This window comes from Falco punctatus, assembly GCF_963210335.1.
Source record: "Falco punctatus genome assembly, chromosome: 18".
In the NCBI taxonomy this organism is placed as follows: Eukaryota; Metazoa; Chordata; class Aves; order Falconiformes; family Falconidae; genus Falco; species Falco punctatus.
This window is the reverse complement of record NC_137598.1, coordinates 5,054,260-5,080,282: the sequence shown is the minus strand read 5'-3', so window position 1 is coordinate 5,080,282 and position 26,023 is coordinate 5,054,260. Positions and strand designations below refer to the sequence as shown.

The window sequence follows — 26,023 nt, the reverse complement described above, 5'->3', positions numbered from 1 at the left end:
GAGCTGCTGGGTGTCTGCATGCAGCTGGTCCCGCGTCAGCTCCTGAGGAGCTGGACGGTGCGCGCCGTGCCACGACAGACCCACGGGGCAGGGTGGCTTCAGCGCGGCAGGAGCTGGAATTGCTGAGATGTGTGTTTGAAGAAGTAGCAATTCCTCCCTTTCTGACTGTGGGGAAATGCAAGGTATATTTTTTTCCTGGAAACACCTCGTCTTTAGCACAGTTTGGAGCAGACGGAGCAGGGTTTCAGACCTGGACCGTCTACTTATCCAACCTATTGACTAATAGGGCTTATGTGCTAGTTGCACATGGGAACAAAAATCCCACCGGTATTCTTCAGGTGAACCCCAACAGGGAATCCTCCGTCTATACCCAGCGCTTACTGGCCACAGTCCAGTTCAGTAGGCGGATTTACCCTTTTTTCAGGATTAAAGGAGGCTTGCTGTATTCCTCAGTGGTGAATCACTCCGGGTCAGATTGTAGCTGCAGGATGAAGACTCACATTATACAATTAGTTCTGCATTTCCCCAAAAGTGATGCAAATGAGGGGGAATCGCTCCAGACGGCAGCTTTTTGCAACCTTTAGGCACACACTTTGCAATGCTTCTGTCACTGTGCAAATGGACAACCGCTGGGACACAGGCACTGTCAGGAACCCTGGTGCTGAGCAGGGCATGGAACACAGCAGGCATCAAGGATTTGTACCATCAAGAGCCCCTCAGCTGCTCAGCACCATTGCACAAGAGCAACTGCCCGCTCAGAGGAGCCCAGATGTTGACCTAGAATAGCATAGTAAACAGAACCTCCACCAGCTTTCTTGAAGTGGGCTTTTTTGTACAACAGAAATTAAATTAACAGTGTTATTATGTGAAGAAAGCAGCCAGGTGGAAGGTAGTGGAAGCATAAAAACCTTTTTGCATTTTAAGGTGCTTTTCAGTTCTGGGGTGCACTGGTTTTGGCTGGGGTAGAGCTAATTTTCTTCATAGTCACTAGGACGAGGCTGTGTTTTGAGTTTGTGCTGGGGACAGCGTTGATTACTCAGGGATGTTTTTGTTATTGCTGAGCAGCACTTACACAGGGTCAAGACCTTTTCTGCTTCTCACCCCACCTCACTGGCGAGCAGGCTGGGGACACAAGGAGCTGGGAGGGGACACGACACACCGAAAGGGTGTTCTATGCCATATGGCACCATGCTCAGCATGTAAAGCGGGGGGGAGCAGAAGGAAGGGGGGGAAGTTTAGAGCAATGGCATTTTGTTTTCCAAGCCCCCATCAGGCGTGCTGGAGGGAGTCCTGGGGATGGTGAGCCCCCACCTGCGATGGGAAGCGGTGTGTGAGTTCCTTGTTTTGCTTTGCTTGTGTGCGCTGCTTTTGCTGTACTTACTTAACTCTCTTCATCTCAACCCACCAGCTTTCTCACTTTTACTCTTCAGATTCTCTCCCCATCCCACCGTGGGGGAGTGAGTGAGCGGCAGCGTGACACTGAGCTGCCGGCCGGCATTAAACCACGACATGGGGTCAAGAGGACCCAGTGCACCTGAGAAACAGAGTCTGAATGCTCAGCACCTGGGACCTCTGCCTTTGGAGAGGAGACCATGAGCTTGCCCTGCAGTGCTTGGCTTGTGATGGTGATGAAGGGTTTGGGTGGGAAGGAGGTGCTAAACCTCTGCAGAGCAACAGGCAATTATGCCAAACCCAGTAGCAATCTCATAAAGCAACTGGTTCTCTTTATCATATACTCTTGGAGTAACTTGAAAGAAGTCACTCAAAGGGGGTATGACGTTTTGGGGACAGTGCGCCTCGGGTGTTTGTCAGTCCTTAATTGAAATGAGGACAATGAAGCCACAGTTGTCATGCTCAGTAATTAAAGGGAAAGTAAAGCCATCTGTCTGTCCTTTGACAGGTAGCCTGTCTGCAGACAGGTATTTGTGATGCTGAGCCGCGTGGTGACGGCATTTGCAAAAACACCTGGGAGAAAAACCACCAAATGTTTTCTATGTTAAGCCAAGGAGGAGCTGGAAGGCCAGGTGTGCAATTATTAGGATGTCTTGAACACCAAGCTGGCTTTTGGTCATTGAGATTTCCACATGCGTGTCATTTCTGGATGCAGAACAAGAGAGGCAGGTGCTTAACACTCCCTGGTATCACACGCAGCGCCCGGCAGGTGGATTACCCCATAGGATATTCAAGCAGAAAAAGCAACCACATAATAACAAGAACAAAGAGAATAACGAGGCAAAACACCGATGCGTAGATGTTGCTTCAAGAAATTACTTTGGAGTTCCCCAAAGGAATCTCCTCAGCATCCCCACTGAGCAGAGGAGGAAGACAGGTGCCTGATGGATCAGGATCACCTGGGTGCAGAGCTAAGAGTAGCTGCTAAATGAAATCGTGAATTTCTAAGATCCCACTCAGTGCAGTTTCTTCTGAAAGTTGCAGATTTACCTAATAACATATTTCCTTTTATCCTCCAACAGAGCGTGGCCAGGGAGTCTTGTTGGCACAGCTATGAAAAATCTATGATTCCCAGGAAGATTTTTCTCTTTTCCATTCCTCTATCCTGGTTTTGGCTTTCTTTTACAGTTGGTGAGCACTGGGTTTTCCTGCAGCGCATGTTCCCAAGTCTGGTGCGAAGGACAGTGATAGTGGCCCAGTTGGATTTCAGACTCAGTATGGGACTTCTCCAGCCATGGAGGAAAGAGTTCCCTAAACCAGGACATTTAGGTCAAGAAGGGAAGGAATCCACCTTAGAAACACCGTGAAATCAAAGCGTGACTGTGCATCTCCAAAGACGTGGTGATCTGGTGTGCTGGAGGACATAGCTGTGGCAGAGGCGCGTTCAGCTTTGGGAGGAGGGGTTCCAGTCCGGAGGTATAATCATGACCGTTGCTTGCCTTCATCTCCCTGAACGTGTGGTTTGCTAGCAATCCAGCGAGTTAATCTCTGGAAATGGAGGTTACAACCCTATTGGCTTGCTGAGCTGGGCAAATAAAAGCTGTGGTGCCCGACGTTTCAGGTGGGTGCTCTCCAGGGTAGGTCGCACCGGGGCTCTAGGTACCTCTGGAATGGGTGTTTCTGAATGTTGGGGCTGTGATGAATAGAAGTCGGTTGCAAATTCCTCTATGACAAGTACTGCTCTTTATCTCTAGTTAACCCAGTGGAGACACCCATAATACAGAGTTATGCACTAAGCTGCCACCTCTGGAGTGACACATCCCGAGTTTTTTTTGCATGTTGGTGGCGAAATGAATCACAAAAGTGACTCCAACCATTCATTACGATAATAGGTATGTTCTCGAGAAGCTGTACCTGCTGTAATCTCCTTAATCTGAGTGTCCATCTGGAAAGTTTAATGAATAGGTGCCCATAAACACAACATTGTTATTTCTCCTGGGTCGTATTTGTCCTTTTATTTTGCGGAGGCTGGTAGCTGTGTACAGATACCACCTCTGCTCTTGTATCATGCCCCCGTGGCCCTGCAAAGCATGACTCCTTGTGTCCGGGTTCTCCTGCGCTGGTGACTTTAGAAAACAATCTTTTGCTTGATGATATGAAACTTTCTTATTGACTATTCATGGAGCCCATGGCTCCAGCTTCAACTTGGTGACTCGTTTTTAGGTAGCTGGATTCAGCTAAGAGGACTCCCACGCTGGAAGTGGTTTTAGTCTTCAATGTTATCTCACCTGCCAAGTCATTTTTACAAGGCCAGTCATAGGGCTCGCTCTCTACTGAACGTCTCTCCTTGTCCCTCCCTGAGGAGTGATGCTTTTCAATTCAACCCAGCACGGAGATCTTATTGTTGATAAAAGCTGCATTCTCTGCTCTGCTGCCAATAAACTGCACGCAAGGTTTGTGCATCGCCTCTACTTCACTTTCATTTTTAGAAGAAACCTGTTTATAAATTTGCAAAATTACTTCGTTAACCAGACGCACCAAACAGCTTGTTTCTTCAGTCACTATTATACGTACTCATGTGCACACGCAGACATGGATTTACAGACCTATCGATGGGAACTAGTTGAAATTCAGTGGCTGAATTTCCCTCCTCCCACACTCTCCCTGTTCCCTCAGCTGCTGGAGGGCATCTCTGCAGTCCCTGGCTGCCTCGGTGCAGGAAGGAACATGCTTTCTGGTTAAAAAAGCCTGTACCGTAGCAGAGACAACTGTCCCGTCAAACAGCAGAGCAGCCGTCCCAGCCTCAGGACCTGGTGTGGTTCTCCTGGCAGCTTCTTACTGGGTTTTCCCACCTCCCCCAGCACAAACCTTCCTCGCGCCCTCGGCCCCCTCCTCCGTGACAGTTCCCCGGTCCTGGCTGGGGCGCTTTCATCGTGACCCTGCCACACCGATTCCACCCCATTACTCAGAGCCCTAATAGTCCATCGGGCCCTGAGCGCTGGCACGAAGTTGGTCTGATGATGCAAAAGAGCCTTTACAAATTCCTGTGCAAAGGAGGAACATTTCAAAGGAAGGGGGTGGACACCTGTGGTGTTTGCTATGAAAACTATTTGTCTCTTGCAAAATAAGAACGGTAAATAAGAGCTATGAAGGAGGGTTTCTCAGCTTAGGTCACCTGGTAACACCATCGAAATAGAGATTTTTTAAAAAATCCCAACAGCTGCCCTGTGCTGCTGCTGGCACCCTGCCTACTGCAGCCAAACACCCCGCGGTCCCAGGAGCTCCGTTGGACAGACACATGGAGCTCAGCCTCCAGTGCCCAGGTTTCCCATCACACGAATAAAGAACTGCCCGGAATATGACCAAGTTGCTCTGACTGAAACACCTGGGTTTGCTGCCAGGGCACCAAGTGCGGCAGGTGCATCACAGCAGACACGGGCAGGGTATGCAGGTTCCTCACATGAGACATTGCCTTTGGGAGCGATGCTCTCTTCTGCTTAGCTTACTGCTGTGATACCCCAACATCTCCTCATCAATACTGGTGACGTGACCGACACTGGTCACCCACGGTTTATAACTGTCCAACAGAAAGCCTGCAGGAGGTGGGGAAAGGTTTTGGCAAGATCTTATCTGGCAACACTGCAAATGCAGATGGTGCATCTGGGCAGTGACAGCTGGTGCTCCAGGAACAGCCTGGAAAGAACCTCAGGAATTCTCTTGTCCATCTTTTTGCCCCAAAGCAGCATAAATGACCAGGGACAAGCTGGGCTAAGGGTGAACAGCTACTGTGGAACAAAGTTACTGGGAGGAAAGCAAGGTGCCCAGTGGCAATGGAAGGAGCCCAGACCATCATCTCTAACCTGGTCCCCACAAATCCACCATCTGCTTTGATGTGGGAGCAGAATCAAGCTGCAGTTAAGAGACCAGGAACAGCCACCTTTGGAGGGCTGGACCCACGAAACCAGAGGGAGATGTCCCAGGGGCCTCATTAGCCATTTTAATGGCGACTTCATGGTCCTTTTTGGAAGGAGCCACACAAACTGCCCAGCCTGCAGGGAGAGAGGGAGAGCACCAGCGCGGCCAAGCCCTGCCAGCCCTGTTTTCTCAGGAGATGGTCTTAAAGAGCAGTTTTGTCCCTGGGAGAAAGCAGGCTTGGATGGCTGGGTTGTTACAGCCAGAACCACAACAGGAGCTTGGGAAACACCCTAGGCTCTCCTTATCTGCAAGGATGGCTTAACAAGTCCCAGTTCAGTAAGGTGCTTAAGCGGAATGAATTCATCTGGGTACATGTAAATCTCCAAGGCGTGAGTCTCATGGAGGACACCACAGTTCAGGGCTAAGGACCTCAGCGGTTTTCCCAGTAAATATTTGCTGTCAGCCTGAAAACAGCGGTTTCATCCCTTCCTTGCCAAGAGGAAGGGTAGTCCCTTTCTACAGCTTCTCAAACACTATCTGACCTGCAATCAGGCAGGCCAATGCACGGAGACATGTAGAAGGTCTCCACGATGGTGGCATTTGCGTCTGACTTGAGCCAGTGCTGTGCGTGTGTGCGGCCAAAGAAACAAAAGTGATCTCAACCCTTCTCTTCAGGAGACCAAATCGCATCGGAGTGCTTCCTCCTTTGAGGCTGATGTAACCAGCTCAGGGCTTCCACCGCGTGACTGTGAACCGGCTTTGTGAAAGCTCAGCAGATGGAAACCACAGGCGCTGCCCTGATGAACCGTCTGCCTCTGATGTGCAAGGCTGGGCACCGGGAAGAAGCCACTTCTTAGGGCTGCGAGGAGGAGCCAAAGGCTGAAGTGCAGGCTTGTAGCTTTCGATCCGTGGGGAAACAGCCTGGCAGCACATCATGTGTAAGAAGGGATCTCAGGGCTTGCAGCTGGTGGAGGAACGTGGATGGTTGGCCCATGGGTGGCATTTTCCCTGCTTTCTAACAAGACCGGGGGCTTGGAGGGTCCACAGCCCTCAGATGGTGCGTGTTTCACCCGTGCGGCACAAGGCACTCTGTGGTGGGGGGCCAGGCAGAGGTACGGAGGGTAGCAGGGACCTAACCCAAACCAGGTCTGGATTTCTTACGACTGGAAAAACCAGCAAGTTGCTGACCTCAAGGATGAAGGGCCGTGTCTTCCCTGCCACGCAAAGGAGCTGGAGTCTCCCTCTGTGCTCCTGCTGGGTCACAGAGCTCGGCGCGGGGGCTGCTCCTGGTCACATCCCCGATGCCTTGTCCCTGCTCCACCACAGCTGCCCCAAAGCACATGCAGGGCTGAGGCAGTCAGAAAGGAGGACTACAGCCTCTGGTGCCGGTAACCTCACAGCCTGGCTTCTCCCCATTTCTCAGGTTGCCCACAGTTATTCCCACCAAAAAGAGTTCATGGAAGTCACGTTGTATGGACCTCCCGAAATGCTGCACGATGCTTCAGCCCATCTGTGAATGCCCTATCCCCAGGCAGCGCCCCAGGCTGGGCTCCAGACCACGCACCCAACCGTCCTCTGCCATGCTTGCAGCAACACTTCAGCACAAAACAAAACAAATATCCAAAATATTTTCCCCCTTCACTTACTAGCAAGAGGTCCCAGTGCTTGGATTACCCCGGGCAAAATGGCATGAAGGACGCAGTGACCAAAAGCTCATCAGCTTTCTCCAACTATCTCAATCCCACAAATGAGAGTACATCTCATTGCAACATGTGCATCCTAATATACTCAGACCGATGCAGCTACAATAGAACTACTCCATGATTATAATTGCATAGAGTATTTTATAGTTAATTTCAACCCTTTATGCGACCTGTAATAAATAAATAAATAAATCTCTCTACTTGGAGAGATTCCACAAATATTCTAAGTTGTCCTAATTCCTTTACATTACTTTTAATACAAGACAATGTATTTCAAGTAGCACTGACTAGGAATCCTCCCAGAACCAGTTATTTTTGCCCCAGAAAAGATGCAAAGACTTCTTAGGGCAAGCTATGCAATCCCTCCTGATTCTGTGATTAGACCCCTTTGTTAAGGCAAAAAAGGAACTTTATTTGTTTCCAAGCAAATTCAAAAAATCTTTTCAAGAATCTTAATTAACACTGTACAGTAGCTTCTCATTAACAGATATTACCAGAATAATTTAATGTCAAATAGGCGTGTCAGAGGAATGCGAGGAAAAAAGTTCACTCCGGCTAACATTTCTCAACCTGTTTGTAGCACTTTGTTGCATCTCCAGCTACCGTCCGCCTGAATTCACCACGTACCGCAGTCACATCACACCGGGACGCTACACACCATTATCAGCTTCCCCACGGCACACAATTCGGCAATAAATCGCTGTCTGCAGCAGCGCATCGCCAGAAACGCCTTCTCTTCCCTGCTGTGTATTCCAAGGGGCACACGGCGCCCAGCTGTGTGTGTGAACCCCCACGTGCCAGAGCATCCCCCTCCCCCGACTGAATCCATCCTTGGCACCATCTCGCCCAGCTCACATCAGCGTCCTCACTCCATCAGCAGGGAAACCGCCAACCCCATCCCGCTCCGCTCCCGACCCGCGAGCCGGCAAACAGGGCGAGACCCACAGCCATACCCGCGAGAGGAAGAAATGAATGCTTACGAGAACACTCCCGACAACGTCGGTGCTGTGCTTTGGCAGATACGCCTTCCTTCCCTCCTATCGCCACCGGTCATTGCTCAAGAGCCAGCCCCGAGCTGTCGAGAGACCCTGGGAGAGGCGGCATCGCCACGACATTGTGCAGGAGGTCCTGAAACATAATTAAATGCTGTGGTGAAACCGAACCGTAAACAAGCCATGAATAAAAACCCCTTGAATTATTTTGCTAAACTATAATTACACAATAAGGAAGCAGATTAATTAAGTAAAATATAAGTCCTGAAACTGAAGCTTGCAAGCAAAGCAGTTTATTTTAATTTCCACATTATTTCGTATGAGATAGAAGTGTTTGCTGTGGGTTTAAAATGTTGGAAGCCATTTCTTGCTGCCAGGCAGACCAACCCAGTGGATAAATTAAATTTTTGCATCTCAGGCACCTCCTGAAATGTATATAAGGAGAAGGGCTCTGCCTCAGAGAAGCCAAAGGAGATCTCCTTCTTTCACTCCCTGCTCCTCTCTCACTCTTCTGCTTTGCCGTTACCGCTTCACCTCCCGCCTCCCCCCACCACCATGAGTCGACAGTGCTACACCTCCAGCTCCCTCCTGGGGAGACGGGGCTTCTCCTCTGCGTCCGCCGTCTGCGGCCTCGGCAGGGGCAACAGCAGCTCAGCCTCCGTCTGCCAGCCGGTGGGACGGAGATGTGGCATCGGTGGCTTCAGCAGCCGGAGCGTCTGTGACCTGGGGAGAGGGCAAAGGATTTCCTTCGGTGGCAGCTGCCGCAGCGGGGTCTACGGCGGTGCCGGCGTTGGACGTTGCGGTGTGGCTTACGGCGGAGGCCGCTTTGGCGTAGGCACGGTTGTGGGGTTTGGTAACTGCGGAAGCTACGGGGGCTTGGGCAGCTACCGAGGTCTCGGGGACGGCGTGGCTATCGGAGGCTACGGGGGTGGCATTGGCATCGGCCTCGGCGGAGGTAGATCGGAAGGGATTCGGGGCGTCAGCATCCACCCGGAGCTCCTCAAGCCCCTCTGTGTGGGGGTTGACCCCGAGGAGTGCCAAGTGCGGACCCACGAGAAGGAACAGATCAAGAACCTCAACAACCAGTTTGCCTGCTTCATCGATAAGGTGAGACCCCGCGTGTTGCCTCCCGTCCCCAGGCTCTGAAGGATCCACTGCCTCGAAAGAGGCCACGTCAGCAGCTATTTCTGCTGGCACCCTGGTATTGTAGACGCTTCTGATGAACTGTGGTGGTCCTGACCTGGAGACTGTTTGGATTTAAGCCTTGCACCGCGCCAATCACACCGGTCTTTTACCTTTCGATGGTCAACAGTCTGCTAAATAGCTAAATCAGGAGCAGCTCCTGGGATATGGTGAATCAAAACCTGTGAGAGAAGGGATGGAGACGTGGAAGCTTAAAAAGGCAAAATAGGAAGTTTTGTAACAAATGTATAATCTGCCATTGCTATCGCACCTTTATAAATGCCAAAGGACTTTTGCATTTTTAAAATAGTTTGTGTGCTTCATCAAGGAGCTGTAGATAGATGTCTAGCTAAAATGAGATGAACAAGTTTAACTTCTCCATCCCTCCATCCCGTGGATGAAATGATTTGTGATTGCCTAAACAGATGTAATTTATCACTGTTTTCTGAACTGAGCCTGAGGGGTTTTGTTATGGTTAGAGGTGTGCTATAGGAAATCATTTCTCAAAAGGCAGAGAAACCTTTGCTCTGCCCGATCTTGATTTTCCTTGGGAGCTGCTCTGCAGCTGGAAAAACCAAACCCACGTAAGAGGAACGACTCCGCTTCCTCCCATTTGAAAAATGACTTATTCATGATCCATAAAGGTTCTCAAGTACTGGAGAGCTCTTTAATCTAGAAGTGAAAGGCATGATAAATACCCGCGGTTAGCGTTTAAATCAGATACATTAAAATGAGATCCTGGATGGAGCTTTTAGCGCCAGGAGACTCATTCCTGTGCTCAGCCCCTCAGGGGTGGCAGTGGCTTGGACGTGGTGTTTGGCCGAATTGAGCTTCGGGCTTGGCCTCAGCAAAGAGCAAACACCCCGGCGTGGTTCAGCTGGTGGTACGAGCCCTGGGTGGGACTGGGTGTAGCTCAGGGAAGATGCTGGTCTCACCCAGGCTGCGGAGAAATCATCGCCTAACCGCTTGCGTTTCCGATTTTATTTTTGCTTTTTCCTTTTGGAGGTGGAGGAACCCAAAGCGCATTTGCCTGGGACAGGAGGGGGTTGCGTGACTCTTGCATCTCTTGCTTCCCCAGGTCCGGCTGCTGGAACAGCAGAACAAGGTCCTGACCACCAAGTGGGAGCTGCTGCAGCAGTATGTCCTGCCAGCTTCCAGGAGAAACCTGGAGCCCGTGTTCGAGAATTTCATCTGCAACCTGAGGAAGCAGCTGGAGTGTGTGCTGGGGGAGCGGGAGAGACTGGAAAACGAGGAACGGTGCCTCAGAGACCTGGTTCAAGAGTACAAGTGCAAGTAAGTAGCGCGCAGAGTGAAGCTGCGGATGGGGTTCGCGCTGCCCTGAGCGGTGTTCCCGAGCGTGAAGCCGATACAATCGCACTGGATGGGCCCAAAAACTGGGGCAGCACGAGGGGAGCAGAGCAGGGCACACCAGTACTGGGCTGGTTGCCTGTACTGGGCTCCCACTGCTGCACCTCAGATGCTGGTGATGGACTGGGAGAGCTTTTTAACCAGTGTTTCCCTAGGGAGAGGGACAAGGAACCATTTTTCCTCTCCCCGATGCTCCTGTACACAACTGTGGTTTGCCAAATCTCCCACACCACCTATGCCTGTGGCTCCCCCAGATCTCGTGTTCCCAGTGCCATCCGTTCCCACAACCCCCCCTGCCTATTTGTCTCCACCCCACGCTTTATACACATCTCTGTTGGGGTTCATTCTGTCTTCCCAGAGGGAATGTGGGAATTGTTTTTTTAATCTCAGGTATAGATATTCCTTAATAGTTCCCTGTGTGCTCTGCTAAGCCACGACCCGGGACACTTGGTGGCCGGTGGTTTACAGCACAGGATGAAAGAGTAACCCTTTCTCCAGAGGTCTTACAGCCAAGCATCTCAGATGTTTTTTCTTGCTGAGGCACCACAAAGGAGGTCAGGCTCATAGAATCACCTTGTGAAAGTTCTCTGAGGTCCCAATTACTCGGCCATTACGCACCGACTTTCCTTCCCATTGCACCTGGGAGTTTCAAAGGTTGCTCAAGCTGCTGACCTCCCTTGGGGCACTTTGGCCACAGCCTCCCTGTACACACTCAGAGCCAGAGCACAGTTCTGGATGCTTCAGAAACACGTCACTCGAAGCAGCAGGGCTAAACGAAGCAACCCAAGCCTTCAGCGGAGGTACAGGGCTTTGCATTTTTAGTGGTTTGGCCTGATTTACTGCCATCTCGCTCCAGCCACCGATCCTGCTGGCGAGGACTATTTAAAACTGCTGAACAAAGCCCAGTGGGGAGGAAAGAAAAAGCAACAAAGCAAAAAGCAAGGAGGAGGTACAAAGCAGATAGGGAGAGGCTTTGGTTTTACTCACACTCCCTGCGTTCTGCGTTGGCTGCTTGGGTGATGGGGACAGGAACCCCTGGGCTCAGCATCCCCCCTGTCTACTTTCCTACTGCAGATATGAAGATGAGATCAACAAGCGCACGGCTGCAGAGAATGAGTTTGTGGTCCTCAAGAAGGTGGGTCACACTAGGGACAATGCTGGGGAGCCCAGCTGAGGGTGGCAGGTGCATGGGCAACCCTGGGTGTGGGGCCAGGGAGGGACAGGGGGAGTCCTGGCATCATGACATGTCCTGAGTCCCAAACCAGAGGCACCCCAATGGAGTTGGAGAACCCCCACCATGTGGTAAGCACATAGAACACAAACCCAGAGAGTCTCGAGGGCTGGGAATAGGGAGGTTTCCTCCGCAGCAAACAGAAAGCGTGGGCTTTGCCACAGTCCTTGTTTCTTCCCCTCTTTTCACCCAAATCTTGGTGTCTCCCCAGGATGTGGACTGTCTCTACCTGACCAAGGAGGAGCTGGAAGTGAGGGTGGGTCTCCTGCGGCAGCAGCTGGAGTTCCTGAAGTGCATCTATGCCGAGGTAAGAGCTCCCAGCTCCGCGGGCGCTGCCCTGGGAATGATGCGTCACCTGCTCCCCCCGCATGCTCCCACACCAACACCAAGTGCAGAGAAAGGTGCCTTTTCTGAAAACCCTGAAAAAACACCCCAATAATCTATATATCTTGAAATCTATATACTTTGATATATATATCTGTGCTTGATAACGACACTATTGGCACACCAGGAAAGGCAAAGCGTGCTTCTGGCTGTCTTCTATAAAGCTGGTCGCAAAGGGAGGGGCCTTTGGCATGGAAAAGCCCCTGGAATTCTAATCCAAATCACCCCTGGGAACCAGAAAGACATCTCAACCTTCAAAACCAAAATGTTTTTTTTAGCACTTGATTCCCTAAACTACATTAGTCAAAATATTTTGGTGAAACTAACAATTTAGACACAAACAAAGTTATTAAAATGTAACAAGTTTTTAAGAAAACACAGAGTTGGGTTTTTTTTGTGTGTGTTTGCACACAAAAAAAACCCTCTTTGTGTTTGCACCTGTCCTAGCCCACCCCCAGGTGATGGGACCCAAAGCACTCACCCCTGAGGGATTCATAGCCCAGAAAACTGCTGGCGCAGCCAGAAAAATCCACTTGCAACGAAGCGAGTTGCTCCACCAGGATTCCCCACCCTTCCTTAGGGAACTGCATGCAGCAATCCCATATTGTGCCACCGAAACAGGTCCCAGCTGCCGGCTCTTGCTCGAAACCAGTCACCCGCCTGGGGAAGCCAGTGCTCTAGTTGAGCGTTCATGGGAGAACCTTGTCCCACCCTCCACCTTCTCCCCGGTCTCCCCTTTGCCCGGGGTACCCGCACACCTGGCTCGTACTGGGTGGGGGAAGGGCACCGACATGCGATGGGTCTTGCAGGAGAGAGCTCAGCTGGACTGCCAGCTGTGTGACACCTCTGTCATCGTGCAAATGGACAACAGCCGGGACCTGGACATGGAGGGCATCATCAAAAGCGTTGAGTGCTGCTATGAGGAGATTGCCCAGAAGAGCAAGGCTGAAGTGGAAGCTTTCTACCAAACCAGAGTGAGTATTCACACGACCAGCACAAACGGCAATAAAATCCCTCGGCCAACAAAACTCTTAGGACTGTTTCTGGCCTCCATGATGCAATTTAAACCTTCCCCATGGTGTGCATGCACTGTAGTTCGCTAAAGAAAGTCATGACAAAAAAACCCCAAACCCAACCTTAAAACTGTGCTTTGAGACACTCCTGTAAAACCAGAGTGCAGCAGGTGACTGTTGCTCCAGTGAGGTCTCTGCACCCATCAGGAACACCATCCCCTTCCCAAAAGGCAAATGCTCAGGACCTACCCAGGACTGTCGCCTTGCCTGGGCTGAGGTCACGTCTGGGTGCTTCCCCGGGAGCACCGACATCGGTGCAGCTCTGGAGAGTCACCACCTTCCCTGGAAGGGGTGACGGGTGCGTTAACGTCATCCTGTTCCCATGCAATAGCTGGAGGAGCTCCACAGCAGCAGGGGCAAGTTCTGCGATGACCTGAGAAACAACCAGAGTGAGATAGCTGAGCTGAACCGGATGATCCAGAAGCTGCAGTGCGAGTCGGATAATGTGAAGAAACAGGTAGGACAAAGGGCTGAATGCTGCACGGGCTGCGGGGAGCGCAGCCTCTCCAGCAAAGGGCTTCATCCCCCAGGTCCCACCCCGCTGAACTGCAAAGAACACCCCTACCCCAGCTTAAGGCTGTGTTTGTAGCTTCTCATCTTCTGTCCATGAACAAAGCAGCAGATTTTTTTGTCATTTCTCAAATAAGCAGAAGCCAGATGGTTTGGCTAGGAGAGAAACAGTGCTTGCTGCATGCTTCCTCCTGGGGTGCCACCAACAGATCCCCTCCCCTTCACCCCAAAAAGCTTGGCCATCACATGGGTCCAGCCCAAATCTAGGCTTTCTGGCAGTTCCTAGCTGAGAAACAAGGGGGTACATGAGCAACCCTGTGGGATGCCTATTAATATCACCCCTGGCCACCCCCTTGTTTCTGTCCACAGATCGCAGCTCTGCAGACAGCCATCTGCGATGCCGAGCAGCGGGGTGACTGCGCCCTCAAAGATGCCCGGCAGAAGCTGATTGACCTGCAGACTGCACTGCAGCAAGCCAAGGACAAGATGGCATGCCTGCTGAGAGACTACCAGGAGCTGCTGAACGTCAAGCTGGCCCTGGACATTGAGATTGCCACTTACAGGACGCTGCTGGAAGGAGAAGAGAGCAGGTAGGAGCATCCCTGGCTGTACCTTGTCACAAGAGCCAGCAAAAACCCAGCAGGAGAAGGGAAAAGCAGTGAGAAATGCTGGGTGGAGGCAGGTCCCCATGGGTGCTGAGGGGAGCATCACCCCTTTTTCTTCCCATGGGTGCAGAGGGGAGCATCGCCCCTTTTTCTCCCCATGGTTGCAGAGGGGGGCATTGCCCCTTTTCCTCACCACAGATGCAGAGGGGGGCATTGCCCCCATTTCCTCCTCATCCTTCCAGGGCAGCTGGATCGCAGCGCACCAAGCACGCTGCAGTCAGATCCTCTGCTTGTGGTAGGAAAAGAGGATGGGGTATGAAGGTGTCTGTGAGATCTGGGGTGCCGCAGTGGGCAGTTTGGACCAGCAGCTCACACCTGGGTGGACAGAAATGCTGACATTGCCTGCAGGGTTTCTAAGGAGGCAATGGCTGGGCAGCACCTCTGTTTGCTGGTGTGTTGGGGAATATTTCCCTAAATACATCTCTGATACATTTCTTTTCTCAACAGGATATGTACCGGCAACCCTGTGAGCGTTGGTAAGCTAACGAAGCATTCCCTTAATTTCCTTACAAGTCTTTTAAGCTTCTAATAAGCTGGGTTTTAGCTGCTCGGGGAGTGACTGAGCCTGTTTCTCTCCCACAGCTGTGGTCAGCGGCGGTGGCACCGTCGGGGAGTGCCGATCTCTATCAGGAATCGGAGGCAAATGCACCGTCAAGACAGGAGGGGCCGGCGCGGGTTTAGGGGTGGTCTCCTCCTTCGGCGTTGGTGGTGCTGGCTTTAGCACCCGGAGCGTGGATTGCCTCCCCAGGGTGGGGGGCGGCTTTGGGGCGAGGAGCGCAGTCAGCTGCATGGGGCGAGAAGTCATCCCGGGTGCGGAGGGGGTGCAGTGCACCACAGGTGTGGGCAACCTGGGCAACCTGGGCAACCTGGGCAACGTCGTGTGCGCCGGCGTGGAGCAGTGCAGCCCGGGAGCCGTCATCATTCCCGGGGCAGGGGTCTGCGGCACCGGGAACAGGTACAGCACAGCTGTGCGTGTGGTCAGAACAACCCGGTAGAGACTGGGGGGGGGGGGGGGGGGGGGGCAACAACACGTCACATTTTAAAATAATCAGCATTTCTGCAATAAAACAGTATTCCCCTTCCTTCTGACAGCTGTAGGGATCACACAACCATGCGCTGCCCATGCCCACACAACTAGGCTAGTCGCTCTGCCGAAAACTCTTTGCATGATCAAAACCCACTTTCTCTTGCATGTCTGTCTTGGGGGAAACTTGCCCCCAGGGTCTCAGCCAGGTGAGATTTTAATTTTCATTTCAGACAGTCCATACCTGTCTTCACACATCCTTTTGGCTCTTAAGTCAGTCTCCTCTGCTTGACCGCTTTTCAGCAGGGATTTTCTTTCCCTAATGCAGCTGTTGCAAAAGGATGAAAGGCTTGGTCATCCCAACTTCAGAAAGAAAAGCCACATTTTAATTGTCCGAGATGGAGCTGCAGCTATTATTTAACTTCTTTAATGACACCAGAAAATCCAATTTTTCCTGTTGACGAGAGGGTTGGTAATGCTTATGCAAATTGGTCCAAGTTGCTACACCAAGTTTGGTAGAGCAGATTTTAATTACACGCCGATGAGCACCTTATATTTCTGTAGTTAAATGCATGCGTTGTTTTTCCTGTGTGTGTACTAGATAGACGGATTTAATGCTTTAATGTGTAAGTGAACAGAGTTGATTAACCTTCGCTTACTCCAAACTTTCAGCTGTACCTTCAATAAACTACATGCATAATTCATGCTTTGCTTCATGGGCTTTATTTCCCTCCCTGATATTACAAAAAGCACAGATATTTTCTCAAAGACGAATCCCCAGATGGGTGGGGTTGGTTGCTCACGAAAAGTGGAGCTTTAACAAAGGTTTTTTTGAAACTTTGCCTGCTCCCCTTCCTGATGCACTTTTGCATACCTTTATTCCATCCAGAGAGATTAGTGGGGCCACAAGGAAGTCTAGAAACGCGGCGTAACCCAGGATGTGTAACCGCTCGTGGGATGCGCAGCTCGCTCGGGATCTCTCACGCTGTCTGGGATCTCTGGAGGCAGAACAAAAAAGCAGTCAGGCCCTTGTTTAAAGAAATCAGTGAGAACCAGCTCAGGTAGTAACAAAAAGAAAACAATCCCACACCCCACCCCTGAAACCCTCTCACAAGAGTAGGCTAATTTTAAAAGAAAGCAAGTGAAAAGCGTGTCCTCCCGAAAGCTGTTCTTCCTCGAGCGCCCCACCTTCCTCAAAACACATGAACTTACACCGCGAGCAGGATGCGCCCTGGCATCCCCTCCAACACCCCTTGCAGGGAGGGGAACCCCCTCTCCCATCATTTTAGGAGGATGGGGTTTGGGTGGGCTCGGGTTGCCCCCTCCCTTTTCTCTGCCAGGGTGCCCAGTTTCCAAGGGACAGTGACCACCGAAACGTCCCTGTAACGTGGCTGGGAAGGGCTCCCCACGCTGGTGCTCACCACAGCTGGATGCACAGCTGGATGCTGGGAAAACCAGCCAGCCCGGCCGGCTTCTCCCCTCCCACAGCTCCCCTGGAGCTGAAAGCCTCTGAGACAACTGTGCTCCGAAACACCATGTGGAGGAACCTGCCTCTCCTCACCCAGGCTGGAGCAGCACGGGGGGGTGGGTGGGGTGGGGCGGGCAACTTCATGTACTCCGTGAAAGGTGCCACACCAAGGACCAGGCGGTGTCACTTACTCCCTGACATCCTGCTCCGCTTCCTAGACTTCAGTGCTGACCCAGGTCTTGCCTGTCCCAAGCCTTCTGTGGCTGGAGGATGAGTTGACCCATCCTGCCAGGCTCAGGCTGTCCATGTGGGTGGGATGGTGACGGACCCAGCACCGACTGAGCATCTCCCTCTGCTCTGTTGTGCCGAGCGTGGTGGATCCAGGCTTCCCACATCTGCAGCACTTTTCTGATGGAAAACAAGACGGTTTATTGGATGTGATCAGCAGGTTTATTTTTAATATTTTAATAATTAATAATTATTTTTTAAGAAATGCCGTGCCTTAGCAACTCTGTCTGGGCTGGGGGGGCTGGTGAAAGCCAAATGGGTCAGCCCTTGCTGAGAAGGCAAAACCCACCCACCTAAAGAGGATGCTTTTTGAAATAGTTTTCTTCATCTTTTCTGTCTCAATGCGTACAACTCGGACTTCGTCTCATTTGTATGTAAATAACAAGCAGAAACACCCAGACGAGAAGCTTCCAGTGCCCCAGCAGCTCATAATTTATGTTGATCACCCTCCTGCAAAACAACCCCTGCACAGCAAACCCCAGCCGGCTCCCCAGGGGACTAAAGCAGCCCAGCAGCTCTTGCATTTCTAGGAGAAAACCTTTAATCATCCCTGCCCTCCTCAACCCCCGAGTGTTGCAAAACCTCTGTTTTCTGCTGCCTGCTTGAAGATGTTTGTGTCGATCAGGCTATTCTGGAGAGAAAAAAGGCCAGGAGCATGTTTTTTGGGGCAGTTTGGAGGCCATATCATGCTTGGTGTCACCCTGGACATGCTCCTTGGGTAGATGGCAGAGTCTATTAGGGTTGATCTGAGCTGACAAATGCAAAAAAGCCTCTCGGTGTGGAGCCCACAGGCCTCGGCTCCTTCACACAATCAACCAGCCCAGTACAGAAATGGTGCATTTTTCACCCAGCCTGCGCATCGCTTGCATACCTTGCAGACAGTGGGCTGAAGGAAGGAGTGTGGGAGCCTAAAATGACAATTCCCTCTTCCTTGTTGGCAGCCCCACCTTTAATCCCATTATATTCATTCAGCTCTAATATCTGATCCGAACCTGTTTGTCAGCTTCAGGACAATCTACCTTCACTGGGGTCAAGAAAGCATGAAGACAATCTCATTTTCCCATCACACCTGGGCTTTGAATTTTATGCAAATAGTCAAGGCAATAGATAGTCATGAATTTCAAGTGACATCCCAGGCAGATTCAGGCCAACCTTCTCCAAAGAGAAACAAGCCGACCTGAACCAGCTGGGAGGCTTGCACTGCAATGGGAAATTTCAGTGGAGTGACCCAGCTCTCCCAGTTTAAGCCTGCCTGGCAGCGTTTCTCCAAGGATAATCAGGTATTTGGTCTTCTGCATTCGGCAGAGCACGAAGCACCTGCATAATCTTTCTTCCAGAGATGCCAGTGGGATTTTAGCTTGTACTTAATGGTTTTGTAGCACTAAGGCACATGAATGTGTTCTGAAGGGCATGTAGAGTCCTGTCCTGCAAATACGTTTAAGTTCCAGTCATGTGCACAGCACGGGCAATGCCACTAGGACAGCAACATGCCAAAACTGAACGGAGCTCTTAAATGTGAAGAATAAAATACTCTAAACACTGCAGCTGAACAAAATCTGAGATGCCAGAAAACATCACCACACCCTATTGCATTCGCTCCTTTCCCCAAGGACTCCAGGAAGTAAAACAAGGAGAATTTGTGGGAGTATTTTTCATGCTGGTTAAATCTTTGCTTTTGGCAACATTTTGAATGGAAAGGCTCAAAAATCTTTAAAAGAAATCACAACTGTAAAGATCTAGAAACTCAAGCCTGATTGCATCTTAATGTCAACACGCAAATAATATCCACAAAATATTTGTTCCACAAAGCTGGGCAAAGCGTTTTTCAGAAAATCTGCCTCCTTCATTGAGATGCTTTTTAGAGCGAGATGGAAATGCATCGGTCACATCATCAGGTGGCTGGAGACGCTGCAACAGCAGCCTCAGGGGTGGGATGGGGTTGTCCTCTGGGGATGCCAATCTCTCTAGAAAGGAAGCCTAGGAAACCTGTCATAGACTAGATACCAAACACTAAGCAACCAAAATGTGAGGTGCCATTTAAATATAGCGTCTCAGAGGAAGATCATGGATCAGGACCTCTTTGTGCTGGTCGGCTCAGAAAGATGGTCTCTGCCTAGCTGGTGCGAAGGGGCAGGCTGGGTAAATTAGAGCGCTGAACGAGATGTCAAGCTTCACGAACATCACACCCACACGCTGCCTTCAGGTGAAGAAGCCCCGTGAAATATTTTTGGTCAGATTTAGCCATTTCATTCTCACTGCCTTTCATTCAAGTTAATTCAGAGGACTCTCCACTAAGCTTTATACTGATCTACTGCATCTTACAAGTTGCATAGGGGTATCCAGGTAGCTGTTTCTCTTTTTTTCACACTTCTTTATCTCTTTTCTTTCGCTTCACAGCTAGGAAATTAAATAACACCTCTCTGCAAGCATACAGAGGCTCTGCACTAAGGCTGGGCTCTCCCTGCCAAAAATCAGGGAGTTAGATAACTCTTCTAGCTGAGCTGTTTGAGTGCAATCAGTGCTTAACAAGTTTCAATCAGACAGCTGGCTGCCTGGCACGTCAAAACCATGAAGGCACTAAATTGATCACTGGACTTCCATGCAACCAAGCCCAGATCCCCAGAGGGATAAAAAGGGCATCGCGTGCTCCCTTCCACCAGAGAGCTGCACTCGCCCTGTGTGCTTCTTCTCGCCACTGCCCGGCTTTACCTCCTGCTGCAATGAACCGGCAAACTTACAGCACGAGAGCGGGAGGTGGAGGCAGGTCCTACAGCGCTGCCTCAGCTATTGTACCAAGTGGTGGCAGGGCTGGCTTCAGTTCGATGTCTGTGGCACGGTCTGGAGGAGGTGGAGGTGGTTTTGGAAGGCTCATTGGAGGAGGAGGTGGTGGTGGCGGTTTTGGCAGCAGGAGCCTCTACAACCTTGGTGGTAGCAAGAGGATATCCATTGGTGTTGGAAGCAGCTTCCGAGCTGCTTTTGGGAGTGGAGCTGGTGGTGGATCTGGCCTAGGAGGTGGTGGTGGTGGTGGTGGACTTGGTGGTGGTGGAGCTTGTGGCAGTCTTGCACTTGGTCTTGGTGGTGGAGGTGGTGGCTATGGCTTTAGTGGGGGTGCTGGTGGGCTTGGTTTTGGTGGAGGTACTGGTGGGCTTGGTTTTGGTGGTGGACAGGGAGGTGGTGGAGGATTTGGCTTTGGTGGAGTGGGGGGGATGGGAGGATTCGGTGGAGGGCTGGGTGGTGGCAGGAACCCAGCAGGATTTAGTGGTGGCCCACATGGCGTTGGTACGATCCAAGAAGTGACTGTGAACCAGAGTCTCCTGGCACCACTGAACCTGGAGATAGATCCAGACATCCACCAGGTGCGAAAAGATGAGAAGGAGCAAATCAAGACCCTCAACAACAAGTTTGCTTCTTTCATTGACAAGGTGAGGCTTCATTGAGTGCTGTGGCATCATGGTAGAGAGCCAGACAGTCTTGTAGCTACAAAAATACAACTTCGTAGATCTACAGTCTGTTGCACGTTTCCTATCTGCAGGTCTTCATTAAAGTAATCAAAAAGAACATTCTGCTAAACAGTTACAAGGCAGAAAACGAGATTAGAAACTGGTAATAAGAGGATGAGATGTGGGTTTTGTGCCTGAGAAATAAGATATACTAGCTCAAATGGAGTAAGCCAGTTTCAAGTCCAGATCTAGCTGCTTAACCCAGCTCTCTCCGTGGGGAATCACGGAGGGTGCGTTGGTCCTTATTGCTTTTTTGCCTGCGAGCTAAAGTCCTTTTTATATTGGCTTAGCTTAAGTCCTTCCTTGGCTTTTACCTGGGTAAATATGTGGTATATACGAGCAAAAGGAAAGGCAATTAAGTACTTGCCTTTTAACCTGTAGTAACCAGATCTTAGCTTTAATGAAGGGAGATAAATATCTCTTACAAAGAAAGAAAAACCAAAGGATGCTCAAGAAAGCAAGTGATGAAAGAGCTGAACCTGTGTTTTCTAATGATTGCTCATTGCTTTGCAAAATTAAAATGTGTTTGAAGAAGACTGTCCACTGAGGGCAGATTTGCTTGGCTACTGAGTGGGCTAGCACAGCCCTAGACAACCTGGAGGGTAGTCACAGCTGGATTTAACGCTTTTGGCTTGGGATTTCCTTGGCTTGTGCTATGCATCAGTCCCCGTCACTGATTATGGGCCATGAGCGTGCTGACAGGTATCCGTCACTCGGCCTTTTCTGCTTCCCAATGCTCAGGTTCGCTTTCTGGAGCAGCAGAACAAGGTGCTTGAGACCAAATGGACCCTCCTGCAGGACCAGGGTCAAAAAACCAACTCAGGCAAAAACAACCTGGACCCACTCTTTGAGGCTTACATCAACAACTTGAAACGGCAGCTGGCCAACCTGCTCAATGAGAGGGGACGCATGGATGGGGAGCTGAAGAACATGCAAGACCTCGTGGAGGATTTCAAGAACAAGTGAGTGCCTGTTAGCAGCACATCCAGGCACTCACGGGTTAAACGGGATGCAAATGGTTCAGGCTGCGTTAGGCAGTAGGATTAATCTCACTTAAATTTAGCTTTCTGAAAGTCAAACACCCAGCCTGAGATATTCATCAAACTTTCTGCAGGAAAGGGGAAAAAAATACCTCCAGCTGGTGCTGTAACCTGTAATGCCCCTCTAATACACCACTCCTGTGAGGCACTTCTCCCTGCAGAGCCCACCTTCCTTGACAGCAGCAGAAAGGTGGTCCATTGACGTTTTTCCAACGAGAAAATGCAGATTCAGCCAGGACACACTTGTGATCACACTTGCAAAGGAAAAGAACCTAAACCAGCTTTACCCCTCCTGTTCCATTAAAACAAAATGTCATTTCAACCCTTTGAGAAATGGGATTTTCCAAAATTTGAGCTGGGTGGTTTCCAGAAGGTTAACGTGGAAACACCGTATCCAGCCCAGATAACCTTGCCGTCCTACCTGTACAACTTCTCTGATTACTGAGGTAACAATCCAGCACGTCTTTCCCTTTATCCTTGCAGATACGAAGAGGAAATCAACCGACGCACGGCAGCGGAGAATGAATTTGTGGTGCTGAAGAAGGTGGGTGAGACAGGAGGCGTTACGGATGCTGAGCTACCCCCAGCCATGGCACAGGCTGGGACTGTCCTAAAGGGTGGGAGAGCTCATGGAGCTTCATGCTCATCCTTTAAAAGCTGTTGGTTGGGTTATGGTTTTGGGGGGAAAGGAGTGAAGGGGCTTGGAGGATGGAAGTGAATTCTTGTCCCGCTCCTGTCCCACGCATGCTTGCCTTGGCAAAACAGACCATGTAGAAACAAAGATGGTCAGTAGCACCAGGTGCTGCAGATGTCCCCACGGTTGCTCTTTTCCAGGATGTGGATGCTGCTTACATGAGTAAGGTGGAGCTGGAGGCCAAGGTGGATGCCCTGACTGATGAACTCAGTTTCCTTCGAGCCCTCTATGATGCGGTACAGACACCCTCCTCCCCTGATTCCCGTCCTGTTGTCCCCCTCGGACAGTGACTGCCATCGTTCGTGGCATTTGAAAAGGTAAGTGCAGCTGATCAGGATCCCGTGTGCTTCCCTGCAGGAGCTGGCTCAGCTCAGCGCACAAGTGTCTGACACTGCTGTCATTCTGTCAATGGACAACAACCGGGACCTGGACCTCAGCAGCATCATCGCTGAAGTCAAAGCTCAGTATGAGGACATTGCTAACAGGAGTCGGGCTGAAGCGGAGGCGTGGTACCAAACCAAGGTGAACGGACCCATAGATACATTTCTGGGCAAAATTACTGCTGTCCCTGTTTGGGGCTGTTTGAGCCACATCCTGTCCACCTGGACACCTCAGATGGCTTACTCTTCCTTCTGAACCACAGTTCGAGGAGCTGCAGGCCACAGCGGGGAAGCACGGGGACGACCTGCGCAACACAAAGGGGGAGATCGCTGAGCTCAACCGACTGATCCAGAGGATCCGCTCAGAGATAGAGAACACGAGGAACCAGGTAGGAATGGCAGCAGGAGCCCCATTCTCTGGTCCTTAGGCACCGCAGCTCTGCTTTACTAATTAGGGACTTTAGCAGCCACAGAATGTGAGGTAGCTCATTAAACATGTTAAATTCACTCCTGAAAAGGGCACCATGCTCTAACACATGTTAAATAATTTTTTCCAGGCTGGCGTTCCAACTTCAGCAATATTAGCTATAGATGAACAGCCTCAGTCATAACCTTTTTCATTAACACCCCACCAGAATGGTTTTCTTCCTTGGATAACACTTACCCCAAAAGAAAAGCAGCTTTTAGGAGTCCCAATCTCTCCTCTTGCAGTGTGCCACCCTGCAGACGGCCATCGGAGACTCTGAGGAGCGCGGGGAGCTGGCCCTCAAAGATGCCAAGGCAAAGATGATTGACCTGGAAGATGCTCTGCAGAAAGCCAAGGCTGACATGGCCCGACAGCTGCGCGAGTACCAGGAGCTGATGAACGTCAAGCTGGCCCTGGACATCGAGATCGCGACCTACAGGAAGCTGCTGGAGGGCGAGGAGAGCAGGTGGGGGCAAAATCCCTGCTGTCGCTTTGCCCCCACCAGTAGTTGGTCCCCTTGCCCGTCTCCCTCATTCTGCTCTAACATCCCCTTTATTTGCCCCCCCCCCCCCACAGGCTGAGCGGAGAGGGACTCAACCCCATCAGCTACTGTAAGTATCGCAGCGCTTGTCTTGCCGCGGGCCCGTTGGGAGCAGAGGCTGTGAGCAACCTCGGGGGGAGGGGGGTTTGCCCCAATATGAGGCGCTCAGAGCCCTCCACCAGCATTGCACAGGGGACATGAGCTGGGCTTGTCCTGTGGGTCAGGGTCCTGATGACGGTGCTTAGCGGGACTGGGTGACTGCCAAGCAGATGTCCAACCTCTGGTGGTTTCTTCTTGCAGCTGTCATCAGCTCCAGCTCTGGCATGGCTGGTGGAGCTGGGTTAGGAGGATTTGGTGGACTGAACCTAAGCGGAGGAGGCGGTGGAAGCGGCTTTGGTCTTGGAGGAGGCGGTGGAAGTGGCTTTGGTCTCGGAGGAGGCGGTGGAAGCGGCTTTGGTCTCGGAGGAGGCGGTGGAAGCGGCTTTGGTCTCGGAGGAGGCAGTGGTGGTGGAGGTTACAGCTTTGGCAGTGGAGGAGGACTTGGACTCGGGGGTGGCGGTGGTGGTCTCGGAGGTGGATTTGGAGGAGGCAGTGGTCTCGGCATTGGAAGCAGTCTTAGCTACGGAGGAGGTGGCAGCAGCGGTCTGAGCACCAGTGGAGGGAATTTCAGCTCTGGAAGTGCAAAAGGCGGCACCAACCCAGGTGTGAAAATCGTCTCCAAAACCTCCTCCAGCAAAAAGAGCATAAAAAGCCAAAGCCTGAAGAGTGCTACACAGCCTGAGTAAAACCATCACCAGACCCTCCCCGAAACCATCGCTCCTGCATTACTCCTGCATCGCTCCTGCGCATCACAATCCCCTTCACCCACCTCTGTCCTGGCTCCTCGCACCATAGCTCTTAAGCTTTTGGATCACAGGAAAAGCAGTGGAGCACATGTCAAACAGCTCTCTCAAAGTACCTGCAACAGGATTAAAAGGAAAACATGGGCCCGAGTGATTTTCTGAATGGGGAATTGGTTTTTATGTTTGTTTGCTTTTAATAAGGCTGAGCAGCTTGTTTGTAATTGAGGCTAGCTGGCAGCCATCCGCTCAGACGGATCAGATAGCAGCGAAGATGCCGTAACTTGGGTTTTCAGCTCAGTCCGGGCCCACAGAAGCCCATAGTTGGGCTGGGAACTCGGCTTCGGTTCAGCCTGCTCTGCCTTCACCGCTGGGATGAACCAGATTCACCCCTTCAAGTTCAGCCACTCGTCTTTACTGGAGATGCGGGTTATTTTTCTGCTATGTAGAAATACCCCAGGAGGTTGCTGAAATATCCCAGGCAGCGGTTTGCAAGTGTGGGGCCCCTCTGAAAACACCCCTTATTACGGGAGCCCAGAGCCCGGTTAAGAGTCACTTCTGAGTCATGTCAGCACGATGGAAAATCCCTCTTCTTCCCATTCACAGCTGAGCTTTGGAAAACATGTTTCTTCCAGATGTGCTGAGCATCGCAGTCGCGTGAAGTCAGGCACATGAGCCTGGCCAGTGGTTCAGGGCATCAGGTTAGGAAAGCAATCGGAGATGCCTCCATCAGAAAAGTGCCACCCACAGGGATGCAGGTGCAACTTGCAATGAGCTTAAATAAAAGGAAACCCAAACTACTCCCCCATTCCTGTCCTTTCTCTTAAATGAAGGTTTGCCCAGAGTGGCACCTTACACATAATCTCATGGGTGTATTTTGTCAGAGGAGCCACCAGTGACTAACCGAAACCATGTGGAAAAGGGCTTGTTTTCTAAATTACAGGATTTTTTAATGCTAAATAATAACTGAGGCAAAGCGTTCTTCAAAAGCAAGATAGGTGCTTGCAGTTGAATTGGATTGCTGTCCCGTCTCATGCTAAGTTCTGTTGGAATGGCTTAAAAAATGCCAAAATCATCCAACAGTCCAGGTCGCTCTGACTTTCCCCGCTGTCCTGGTCACAGCAGTGGAAGTGAAAGTCTGAGACAGTGAAAATTACACTGGAAAAACTGCCTGCAGGGCCACGGCCACACTGCTCCTGGGGGTATTTCAGCATCTCCACGATGTGTAGCTTTCCCTGTCAAAAGCAAGACACTTGGCAAACCCAGAAGGGCCGTCAAGTTTCAGCCCAGCCCATGGGGAATGAAGCAGTCAGGAGCAGGAGCCCAAGGGCACACCAGTGCCCAATATATACTTTCCCTTTTCTGATG

General features: G+C 51.0%; 3 protein-coding genes across 3 annotated transcripts in view; 2 read left to right on the top strand and 1 right to left on the bottom strand.

The window, feature by feature from the left end:
• The window catches only part of TNS2 (tensin 2), a gene marked incomplete at its 5' end in the record, with an annotated part of 139,215 nt that extends 137,704 nt beyond the window's left edge, over positions 1 to 1,511 (bottom strand). The window contains 2 exons of the mRNA XM_080368227.1: positions 26 to 279; positions 1,449 to 1,511. Of these exons, the coding sequence (XP_080224353.1) occupies positions 26 to 279; positions 1,449 to 1,511 (317 nt within the window). The remainder of the gene's footprint in view (positions 1 to 25; positions 280 to 1,448) is intronic.
• On the top strand, positions 191 to 15,429 carry LOC308054752 (keratin, type II cytoskeletal 4-like). Its single transcript, XM_080368025.1, has 9 exons — positions 191 to 9,109; positions 10,263 to 10,477; positions 11,627 to 11,687; positions 11,995 to 12,090; positions 12,977 to 13,141; positions 13,572 to 13,697; positions 14,120 to 14,340; positions 14,863 to 14,891; positions 14,998 to 15,429. Exons 1-9 carry the CDS (start codon positions 8,558 to 8,560, stop codon positions 15,408 to 15,410), a joined length of 1,878 nt encoding a protein of 625 aa, XP_080224151.1. The 5' UTR covers positions 191 to 8,557; the 3' UTR covers positions 15,411 to 15,429.
• LOC308054749 (keratin, type II cytoskeletal cochleal-like) lies at positions 15,422 to 24,601 on the top strand (the record flags this gene model as incomplete). The annotated part of the gene is made up of 9 exons (XM_080368022.1): positions 15,422 to 20,617; positions 21,437 to 21,657; positions 22,219 to 22,279; positions 22,570 to 22,665; positions 22,787 to 22,951; positions 23,073 to 23,198; positions 23,521 to 23,741; positions 23,852 to 23,886; positions 24,117 to 24,601. Exons 1-9 carry the CDS (start codon positions 19,916 to 19,918, stop codon positions 24,599 to 24,601), a joined length of 2,112 nt encoding a protein of 703 aa, XP_080224148.1. The 5' UTR covers positions 15,422 to 19,915.
• Positions 24,602 to 26,023: the final 1,422 nt, after the last annotated feature.

Excerpts from the sequence above, each read along its gene's own strand:
- LOC308054752 (XM_080368025.1), top strand. The coding sequence starts at position 8,558 with ATGAGTCGACAGTGCTACACCTCCAGCTCCCTCCTGGGGAGACGGGGC. Across the intron at positions 12,091-12,976 it reads TGAAGTGCATCTATGCCGAG|GAGAGAGCTCAGCTGGACTG; the intron begins GTAAGAGCTCCC and ends TGGGTCTTGCAG. Across the intron at positions 14,892-14,997 it reads CGGCAACCCTGTGAGCGTTG|CTGTGGTCAGCGGCGGTGGC; the intron begins GTAAGCTAACGA and ends TCTCTCCCACAG.